Below are 11,814 nucleotides of genomic sequence, written 5' to 3' on the forward strand. Positions count from 1 at the left end.
GGTCACGTGATCGAGTTTTTCAGAATAAAAGTCCGCTATATATTTTTCTGTGATACAAAGGAGCCTATGTCCTTCCCAAGGTCTTAAACTACATGCCAAATTTCATCGAACCCGTTCAATAGTTTAAGAGTTTATAGCGATCAGACATTGAGTCAGACGTGGCGGGGGACTTTATTTTATTACTAGTTTTTGCTCGCGGCTCCTCTCGTGAGAAAAATATTTTCCGGGATAAAAGTCCCACTTTATATTTTCCTGCGATAAAAAGCATTAAGGAGTTCCTGATATTTGCGCGTTCAAACAAACAAACTCTTCAGCTTTATATATTAGTATGTATAGATATGTTAGGATTAACCTTGGTGAAGTGACCTCTCGAAAAATTCTGTATCATCTAAGACAATTTTGTTGACATAAGTATTCCCTAAACTTTTATTACACTTCCAACCACAAAATCAAATTACAGGAATAACAAATCAGTCGCCGGATTTCGCATAGCGTCGGTTTAATTCCAAATTAAGATTCCAATCTGATTCTCTGAAACAAAATATATTATAATTAGGTAGTCGTGTAATACCTCTGCTTCGCCTCACACAGTTCACTAGATATAAATAAATGCAGAGCTGCGCTGCATTATCGCTTATAAATATAGAAAAATAGTAGGTAATCTTAGTACAGTGCCCTTTTCTGTTCATGAGGAATCGATATCTCACTGGGTAATTTAGTGCGCTCGACTTTAATGCTGGTTTGTTTCCAATCGCGATAGAAGCCTTTCCGTGATAGTTCCCAATAAAAAGAACTCTTTTATAAGGTTAAAACACTATGGAGAATATGCTACGTGTGGTAAAATGCAGCGTAGACCTTATAAAAAAATAATATTAAGGCTTTTTTTAACTATGATTAATGGAATCCAGAAAATAAGAAAATAATAAAATCAATAGTGTTACATTTTAAAGGGAATCGATTTCCAATATGATTCTATTACTTACTACACTTGTTTATAAACAAATTTAATTAGATTTGTTTTTCAATTATATACAAAAAGAACGGTGTTATAATTTTGACCTGTATATCGGTGTGGCCTCGTAACGTTGACACGAATGATCTGGTTTCGCTGCCTATCTTTACTTAAAATTTTATATCTCGAGTTATTTGACAAAACGTTACCAGCTCGGTCATGCATATCACACGGTTTTAATTATTTACAATCAATGAAAGTTGTGTATTCAAAATTGCTAATAAGGCCTATTTTCTAGCGATAAATGATACCAAAACATACCTACTTACATGATTAGTTTTTCCTTCGTAGTTGGTACAAAGATGTTAAGAATTCTTCAGCCGCCGACGACGCTTTCATAAGCAATGACTTGGCGCGGTCAGTGCTGTAACAGTGAGGCCGACCTGATAACCTGCGGTACAATTTTCTCTATACTTTAACGTTCATCTTTAAGAAAAGATCACAGTTGAAATAAATACTTATCACGTTTTCACCGAACAAAGCCAATGACAAGCGAACGTAAAAATATGTACTGCAAGTATGAGGGTTAATGTGATAAATTATCTCAACTATAACATTGTGCTGCAAGGTATCATAGAAAACAAATTTTTAACCCCCGACTCAAAAAGAGGGGTGTTGCTTGTGTGTCTATGTATTTATCTGTGGCATCGTAGCTCCCAAACGAATAGACCTATTTCGACGAGGATTTTTGTTTGAAATCTGGTGTTATGGAGAAGTTTCTTAGCTATGATTTATGAAGATATGTTCAGGCATTTGAATATCGAAAGTTCATTTCCTTCTTTCACAGGTTCATTGATTAGAAATTTGAAGTATTGTACTTCGGCGGTGTTTTCAAGATGTGGCTGATGCTGCAGTATCAATTAGTCTGCGGGTTACCCAACTCCTCAGCAATTTACAGCAAATATAGCGTGTTTAATTATGTAATTCGAAATAGATGATCGAGGCCCCATGAGAGTAAAAAAATCATTTAAAAGATTTTTAAATAAAACTGAATTTAAATTAAATAACACCCGACGAATAAAAAATAAAGTTTGTTTGATTATCCTTTAAGATTACAGTCCCTACCTAGTACTATTTCGACTAAAGCGCCCTCGCATTGGGGGACAAAAACTGGGAACGGAGCGATAAAAATAGTTCCTTAGTGATCCTTGGATACAACAACGTTTGAATCAAAATATTACTAGGTAAGTTCTTATTAAGAATAAACAAAAAATATATTTTTTCCTTTTGAGAAGTTTTTTAGGTCGTGGGTAATTTTATATATTTTAAATATAACTTAAACTATATTATTTTAAAGTTATGCATTATCGATCTTTTTCCGTTAGAAATCTGCCGCCACAGGGGTCATAGAGGATAAAACATAGTAAAACAAATCTGATTTTAATGAAATGAAGAAACATGATATATTTAATTCCGAAAATTAGCATGACATATTAATATTCATTTTTTATGCAACCAGTTGGGGCGGAATTTGGACTTCCACCCATTTGGACTGCCGAGCCCATTTTGCGTAAATGACACTTCGGTGCCAAAAGTATAGCCAAGTATAAATATAAGCCAAATGAAGTTAGGTCGCCCAGATACTAATAAATATTACACTAAACATGTCGTTTAAGAAACCTATAGCATAAGATAATTGCGACAAATAAATAAGAATGTATTCAAATACATATAATTAGTTAGAAGTTAGAAAAATGAAGTCACAATATAATTGTTAATAGGTTAATGCCTTCACAGTATCATGTATTGTTATCTGTGGAAAACAATTTATTATAAACTAGAAATCGGTTGCGACTTCGCCTACGTAAAACCTTTCCCGGAACAAAAGTAATATTTGAACTTTTCCTCAATGTAAAGTAGTATTATCATGTTATTCAAGGATTTGGTTGGGCAATGTGGCGAATTTTATGCAAATTAATTTAAAAGAGATTGCATTTACTTTCAACAAACAACCAAACATCATTACAAAGGTTCGCATAGCTAATATCAATAATAACACAGAAAGACAATTAATTCATTACGAGTCAATAATCAATTACATTACTTACGTAGATAAAATGTTAATTAAGACTTGTATCTATGCTTTGCCTACTCACTTCGGCAGCGAGTTGTCAGTCGAACTTGTTGCAAATAACAAGTGTTGTTTTAAATTTTCGCTTTAAAATGTTCGTTCATGATAATTACGTGCGTGGTAACGAAAACATACAAGTACCGGCGCACTTGAATTTCGGAAAATACATACTAGACAAGATTAAACTGAGAAATGATGAAATAGCTTTGGTAAGACATAAATTATTCATACCTCCGTTCTAAAGTAATTTATTTTCTACATCCACCTAATGTTATAAAGGAAAACTCAGACACTGGTGAAAAACTAACATACAAGGAATTTACACAATACGCCGTCAATCTATCCACTCTCCTGACAAAGTTAGGGGTCGGGCGAGGCGACACGGTTGCAGTGGGATCGGAAAAACGCAATGAATTTGTTCCAACCGTTCTTGGGATCGTGTTCACTGGTGCGACATACACCCCTTATGATTTAAAGAGTGGCAGAGGTGAGTGTAAACTTCTTAAATTTATTCTCAATGTGGTAACTCAATGACCTGATTCAATTTACTATTTGGAGTGACAAAAATAAAACATATTTTAATCAATAGACAACTAAATTTAGAATATTCAGTAAGATTTTATTTGCAGCTGCATTAAAACACAAGCTATCCGTGGCAAAACCAAAATATTTTATATGCTCGCACACATTTTGGACAATGTATAGCGACATATTAAAAAGTTTTGACTGCATACACAAATTGTTCACATTGGACGATGCAATGGACGATGGAGTTTCAATAAAAAGCTTGATATTGAGCGATGTTGACGTAAATCGATTCGAGCCAGCGTCTGTACACGGCCAGATAGATACGGCTTTCATTTTGTATTCTTCGGGAACCACCGGCATGCCGAAAGGTGTTCAGTTGACACACTTAAATTGCATTCTAAATAGTTTACCGGATGAGTAAGTTATAATGATTTTTTGTAACTTGTTATTTGTAAAACATTTTTCAAAAATATTTTATTCAGTTTTAGCGATGAATCTCTCAAAACGGCCTTCCTGTTTGGAGAGTGGTATCATAATTACGATACTTTCATGACATATAAGTTTTTGGCACTCGGAAGAAAAATTGTTTATGTAAATCATGCCACCCCTGAATCGTTTCTTAAAAGCGTTGAAAATAACCAAGTAAGTCTGAAACAAGTTTAATAAGAGCCTATAATAACTATGTTTTTTACAAATGACAACGTGATTTAAACGCGAGTAAATGCAAAACGGTAAGGATTATGTACTTACTTTTATATACAAAATAAAGTGCTCGCTCAAAACGCGAGGAGCGCACATGTCACCGGTACGTTTAGAATACACTGTCTGCATAGACCTTATGAAGTAAATATAGTCTACATAAGGTCTATGCAGTCTATTAGTCTATTATAGTCTTATGTAGTAGTCTGATAAAACTAATTCTTTTATAAATGCAGGTAAACATCGCATTTGTGGTTCCATCTCTCGTTGGTTACTTATCGAAAGCTGACGATGCTGAGAAGTACAACCTTAGTTCACTTCACACAATTTATTCTCGTTCATCGCCTCTTCACAGCAAAACTATAAAAACAGTCAAATCTAGGTAAAAATAAAGTTACTTTTAACATGTATCTGTTGGTATTTGTATTAATATCTGTTAGTATTCCCAAAAATATTTCATGCTTTTATGTATCACTTTGTTTGCATCTCGATTTTTTGTATGATATTTTCTATTAGTTCACGCTCAAAACTAAATCCGAAAAATATAAATCGAAACACATGACACTCATGAATAAAAAAATCATATAAATATGTTACACAGGTTTCCAAAATTGAAAAATATTTTACAAGGGTACGGAATGACAGAAGCGGGTGAGCTGACTTCCGAAAGCTGGGGAACAAAAGGCTCTAAACTAGGCAGTGTCGGTATGGCTTCCCCGGGAATCACTTTGAAGGTAATAAAAATGAAAGTATAACATTATTGTTAATAATGTTTTACCACAGAACGGCAGTAATAATTCTAGCTATTCGTTAAATATTAATTTTAATACCTTCTCAGGTACACTTTTTACAGAGATAAAGAAGTCCAGAAACAATTTCTTGCAAATAAGAACCTTTCAGAGGCTAAATAAGACCTTTTAAATTCATACCTGCTCATTGTACACTATTTGTTCTTGAAAACTCTTTGGCTTCGCGACCTCGATATAAAATATTTTATTTCAGGTTGTAGACTCAGAAACCCGCAAAATTCTGGGTCCAAACGAGCGTGGTGAAATTTGCCTTAGAGGCCCCGTCTTTATGAAGGGTTACGTAGGAGTAGATCCTTCAATTTATTTAGATGAGGAGGGCTTCTTCAAAACTGGTGACTTAGGGTATTACGACGAAGACAGATATTTTTATATTGTTGATAGAATGAAAGAAATCATCGTTTATGATGGTTACAAGGTAAGCTATATACGAATTTTTATGTCGTTATTTTATAAAAGGTATAGAAAATAAATTTCTCTCGGTTTTAGCACATTATACGCTTACTTTTTAATCACTGCATAACAAATTTAAGTTAAAAAATATGTATGTAAACATATTTCAGACGAACCCAATGCGCAAACAGTAAGCACAGTGTGACTTTCTCGGTGATAAAAATAAGGATTTAAACTTGATTTATACAAGAAATCATTCTCGTATAGGCAGAACAATAATTAATTGACAAAAGTAAAAGAATCGCGCTTGCAAGAATATAATTATATGATTTTCCGCTACTAGATTCCAAAACTAGCTATGTCAAGTGATAGTCGAAAGCGAGTGAACCAACACCAAGTTCAATCTGTCAATCTGTTTACATAACGCCGAGATGTACGTCGACACTCACATACTAATTCCATCGTACGTAAATACCGTTGAAGCGATTATCGCACCGGCTGATACGAAACGCAAATGAATCCCTTTGAACCGAAGTATGTGATTAGTAAGTCGTAAACTGTATTATATTAATATAAATCTAATTTTAAAATGAATAAGGCATAATGAAATCTTAAAATTTTTAATCGTAACACAAAATATAATATAAAGATTAATTAGGTTTTATAAAATTAAATAATTTTGTTTCCTTCATTTTAAAAATAGCTTTGTTTATATAGAAAAATAATAAATATTCCCCAGTGTCATTCCGGTTCGTATTTTTATCAGTGGATTGAATAAAAATCGCAAGCGAAAATCTGTCGGAGAGTCAACGTACCATGTTTACACAGCAGTGAGCCGAAAGAGTTTTGTAAGCGACAATAATTGCTTTTCAAGTTTATTCGGGTGGCGAATCTCATGATAGTCGTTGACACTAGAAGGGCATATCAAGTGCACCAGAATGTCACATTTTCTAGAACCACTTCCTGTACAGACCAGCACTTGACTTTAAAACTGCAATTTTTGGGAATAACAGTAAAGTATTTATATAGGCTCATAACCTACCTACTTTTTGATGATTAGGCTAGTTGATCGGCTATAGAAAATGTTGCTAGGCCGTATGTTGTTAATAAAACAATAGTGCCAAATTCATACATTTCAACTCAAACTTCTATCCGTTACCGTATCTCAGACATTTCCATTGAGTTATCAGTCAATGTTATAAAATGACATGATTCAAATCTAGCGTGTACCCAAACAGTATCCACAGCTAGCGTATTTGCGAATTTAGTGGCTTATGCACTACACTCGACCTAGTACATGAGCCGGCCCAGAATCGGTTACGACCAGTACTAACATGAATGTGTATAGAGAGGCTGCAGTAAAATTAGGTGTCTATGAGAATAGCCGGCCGTTAGTCGTAGTTTCAAACACAATTCGCAAACGCTTTTAGATTTTGTTTTGTACAGGTCGCGCCTTTAGAGTTGGAGACAATACTGCAGTCACATCCAGAGGTTTATGAGGCCGGTGTGGTTGGGAAACCAGTGCCTGATTATGGTGAAGAACCAACCGCCTTCGTTGTTAGACAACCAGGTTCTAATGTTACTGAGAAAGAATTAATTGATTATGTTTCTACGGAGGTCAGTGTTGCAATTATTTAGTATATGAATTGCAATAATATTACGTTGTTATTATTATAATTTTATTATTCTCACAGGTTCCACCTTATATGCAGTTAAGAGGTGGAGTTAACTTCATTGAAAAATTGCCAAGAAATCCTAGAGGAAAGATTTTGCGCCATCAGCTAAGAAATATGTTAAATTAAAGTGCATATTCCCGTGCCGTTAATATTAACGCCGATATAAACGTGAGATAGCAAATCTCTTTTTAGATATTTACCAGATATATACTATGTATAATAATTATACCTATGGATAAGTTATGAACTCTAAATAATAGCAGACTATTAAATTCCTTACACAAATGTTTACCTAAACTTAAATAAAACCATACCTACGTTATCCCTAAAGATGTAGTATGAAGTGGACTTAATCAGAGGACCCACTCGTCGATTTTATTTTAGCAGCTTTATATTTTTTTTATGGTGAGAAATCGGAATCAAACCCAGGAACTCGACAGACTCATAACCACGATTAACAACGAAGACAATATCCGAAAATAATTATATAATGAAAATCATGTTATCATTCAGAAAATAATTTCTTTATACTTATCAATAAAAACAACATATTTTACATTGGCGTTTTACTCAACCTAAATATTTTCCTTATAGCATTAGCCTAATCTAAAATTATTCCTGAAGTCTAGCCGATCAAGTCCAAGAATTTTCATATAATTAACGGCTTCGCCCAGCTATTGTTGTTGTGCTTATAGGACAATTACCAAGGAATTTAATATAAACCAAGTTTCTGATAAATTAGATAACAGAATTATCACTACGGTCGATTACCATTGATCCTTTTCAACCTTCGTATGACATTATTTAGTAGCAATAATTTAATATTTTTTCATTAAACTAAGTATATGTCTTGTGTTTTCCTATTTTTTATTTTTATTTTATTAATCTAAAAACATCATAAAGATAGTATATTAAAATATACCGCAAATTGCAATATTAAATAAATCGAAAACATTTAATTACAGTCTTAAACATTAATTACAGTAAGAGCTTCTAAAAGTATCATTTGCATGCTTTTTTTAAATCACATTCTTTTTACAATTTAAATTGACTGGTTCTACCTCAAAGCAATTTAGCTTGCAGACTCTTCCCGGGAATGGTCCCTGCGGGCTATAATAGGTTTCTTAAAAGAAAATCGAGTTAAACAGGCGTGATTGACTTGATTGTGGAAAGCTTTATTTTCAAGATTAAGGAATAGCTTTGGAGGTTGCCTTAACTAACTACATTACTCCACGTTCGAGTGCCCGCTCCGTGAAATTAAATGATCCACGTTTGTATAATTTTAAATGTTTTTCTCTGACTTCCTTGGCCCATTATTCTTTTAATAGGTTTTATTTCCCAAAAGAAACAAAGACCTTCTTTTTTTTATTCTAATGTATAATTAAAACAACTAAAAGATACAAAATATTTGTCCATTAGTTGGCGCAAGTTAAATTTAATTACGTACAAGTGTACATTTATCAGAATGGCCTTTACTTGGTCGCTGTCCAACTTTAAAATTCATATCAGGCTAGAAACTCGTCATTTATGACTACCGCTCGGAAAATTGAATCGCTTAATCGTACCAGAGTGTTATAAGCGAGAACGCATTGGCTGGGAGCTCGTAATTGCGTCAGAGTACCTTTGATACTGCGTGGAAATAGAGCAATTAAGTCCCTTGAGTTGGAGAGTTTGGCTTGATTTTTTTATTGCTCTCCCCTTTGTACACACTCGTTTTAAGAGTTTGTAAACAAGGCCAGGCATAAAAAGGGTGCTAACGGTGCAATCTATTGACTTATTTTAATTATTTGGGATTTCGGATACGTGTAATCTATACGTGTTTTTCATTATCCTGTATATAAAATACTAATTAAAGATCATCGGTAAATATAACTGTAATATATTTTACTTATTTTCCATATCCTTTTAAGTCGCACTGTAATATATAATTGTACGTGTTCTTTTTTTTTTGACATGCAATAAAGAATCTTTTAATTAAATGCAAAGGATGTAAAATTAAATCAAATTAAGCGTCCGGTAATTGATTAAATATTTTCAGAGGAATCTCGATTGCAGAACGCAAAAAATGTATGGACCACACGGCTAAAGAAATAATATTATAAATTTCGTATTCCTTTTGCAGATTAATATCTCATCATTTCATATGTTCAATGTTTTTTTTTACATTGTTTTTGTTCATTTATCTTAAGTTAAAAGACATAAAGGTAAGATAAGTTTCTAGCTACAACTTACATGCCATTTAAAACAATAAAACTCATAAGATACAAAATCAGTTGGATGTGTGTTGTACTTACCTGTATTATGATTTCTTATCTCAAGGTTTTACACGACTGCTTAGTTCGCATAGATTAAATATAGTTTTTAAGGAATAAAACGCAAAGTTTAGAGTTTCATTCTGATCTAGTATGTGAATAATTGGACAAAAAAAACATACATACAGACGAACACAAAACCTCCTTCTTTTTAACATCGGTTAAAAATAACAGTTGCACGTATTAAAGATATATATTTTTTATGTTGGTAAAGTCACTCTTCAAAATAGGTAATTGTGAGATGGCATTGAAATAACAAAAGGGTACCAGTTGCCGCTCTACACCCTATCCGAGAGAAAGCATGTTTAATATTTACCAACAACCGATTTATATTTTTCTAGTACCTATTATATTAACGGAGTTTTAAGATTCCTGGACGGCGTAGTTCTATTGCGTACGCGGCAACTACGTTGAACCGGAGTCCATCGATATTACATTTTTCTGTTTTGTGTGCCGGGAAATAACAAGAGGATCTATTACTACATGAGACGTTATATAACTGTCGAAATTTATTGTACTTCTGTCCACCTCTGAAAATATAAAAAGGCGCGATTCATGATTCTAAGATTATAAAATAACGATACAGATTTTTTCAGACAAATCAGATTATGTTTAACAAGATAAAAATACGTCGACCGTCATTACTGCTGCAGTTTAATTAACAAAGTAGCTCCTAAACGCGGCGGGACGGTCATCACACCCACAATCTAGACGCTGAATAAGTAAAAGTAATAAAATAAATCCACTAAGCCTCCATAACGCCCCGGGTTTAATATGGCTTAGAGACGTTTACAAAAGCTGCAAAATGCCTCCCCATATGCCTTGCGCACAATCACGGCACGATTGTGTATTGCGACGAGGAACATTATTTTATTATTGTATTTATTTAAGCTTATTCACGTTCCTGATTATGTATTTTCTTTACAAAATAGTTAAGCCAATATAGTGGAACAGTGTATATAATTATGGATAATTTTAGTTCATTAGTTACTTAAGAATGAATACATCGACCAACTCGGATGTACATAAATCAAGTAGAATATTTACGGGCATAAATATCTTCTGAGAAAGGAATCCGCGTTAAAATTTCTTTACTACGGTCTGAGATGGAGTTTTAATGTTATATGGAAGTTGTTTTCTCCTGTTTCTCGGTATGTGAAATCTGCCAAAACGCACTGGGCGATAGTAGACTAAAACCTGAAACTCTCTTAGTAGTAGAAGAGACCCATGCTCAGAAGTTTGACCGTATATAATGCACCGTTGGTAAGATTATTATAGTGACTGATCTTTTTATATATAAGTAGTATCAAAAACACACTCATTAGTTTGTTCCTTGGTGTTCTTAATCAATGATTATTTCAATATACAATATGGCACTCCTATTCGGATTTCTGGGCAGTTCGTAACTTTAGAATTATCTAACATATTCAAAGGGATGTAAAATATAATACGAGTTGTTTATGTAATCTCATATAACAATAGATGTCGCAAAAAAGCTGAAACCACAAAAAGGGATCTAAAAAGTTCAACACTTAAACAACTTCTTTTGCAAGTTTCTCAGTGTTTGTAATTCATTGTTTATTTGAAAGTTTCTTTTACATCGAGTATTTTTACTTTGTCACACAAAATATTTATGTTATTCTCGCCTCTGAAAGATTTTTTCCGTTTTACTTCTAGCTACGAAATTGATTTTTCGTAATGCTTCTGTATGCTATCCCTATTTATTAATAAATATTTTTACATGTTCTCATTTTATTTATTTTTACAAAAACATAACTAATAATGTACATTACAGATATTACATCATAGAAACTATCTTCTAATTGTGTTGTGCTACAATTGCTAGGCAATTCTTCGTGTGACTTCGTGAATCTTTCTTTATAACAACATCAAACAGAAACCTTTCCTTTTGATATTCAATTCACTTATTGCCTTCTCGCATATACTACAGGCATTATAAAACTTGAATAAAACCATATATTCTAATTATACAAATCCTGCATAATCTTCACTCTAAAGAATAAGTAAGTTACCACTAAGACATATCAATATGCCGGTATACCAAACCTACCAATGATTCATTTCACGAACTAACGTAAATTTTCTTACATAAGGCTGCGTTCACAGATCATTGGCCAATGATGATTGATTAGCACTTGTGAACTTTAAGTAAAGTTTGTCCGTCTAGTTTTAACGCCAAGTAAAACTCGTAACGTGCCGTAAGGCTCTCGGCCGGGAGAAGTGATCCATCAAATAGTTCGCTTCTTGTTAAAATAACACGGTCTTATTAAACCGCACTCGGGGGTTATTACCCGTA

At 33.3% G+C, this 11,814-nt stretch overlaps 1 protein-coding gene across 1 annotated transcript; it reads left to right on the top strand.

The window, feature by feature from the left end:
• Nucleotides 1-3,071: 3,071 nt before the first annotated feature.
• On the top strand, nt 3,072-7,665 carry LOC115444256 (luciferin 4-monooxygenase). Its single transcript, XM_030169961.2, has 9 exons — nt 3,072-3,292; nt 3,363-3,570; nt 3,713-4,028; nt 4,094-4,253; nt 4,547-4,692; nt 4,912-5,044; nt 5,313-5,534; nt 6,956-7,126; nt 7,204-7,665. Exons 1-9 carry the CDS (start codon nt 3,092-3,094, stop codon nt 7,309-7,311), a joined length of 1,665 nt encoding a protein of 554 aa, XP_030025821.2. The 5' UTR covers nt 3,072-3,091; the 3' UTR covers nt 7,312-7,665.
• The last annotated feature ends 4,149 nt before the right edge of the window (nt 7,666-11,814 follow it).

This window comes from Manduca sexta, chromosome 21 (genome assembly GCF_014839805.1).
Source record: "Manduca sexta isolate Smith_Timp_Sample1 chromosome 21, JHU_Msex_v1.0, whole genome shotgun sequence".
In the NCBI taxonomy this organism is placed as follows: Eukaryota; Metazoa; Arthropoda; class Insecta; order Lepidoptera; family Sphingidae; genus Manduca; species Manduca sexta.

What these genes read in the sequence shown, in the direction of transcription:
- LOC115444256 (XM_030169961.2), top strand. Translation starts at nt 3,092, where the DNA reads ATGCTTTGCCTACTCACTTCGGCAGCGAGTTGTCAGTCGAACTTGTTG. An exon ending in ATAAAAACAGTCAAATCTAG is followed by an intron (nt 4,693 to 4,911) that starts GTAAAAATAAAG and finishes TATGTTACACAG; the next exon opens with GTTTCCAAAATTGAAAAATA. An exon ending in CCCCGGGAATCACTTTGAAG is followed by an intron (nt 5,045 to 5,312) that starts GTAATAAAAATG and finishes ATTTTATTTCAG; the next exon opens with GTTGTAGACTCAGAAACCCG.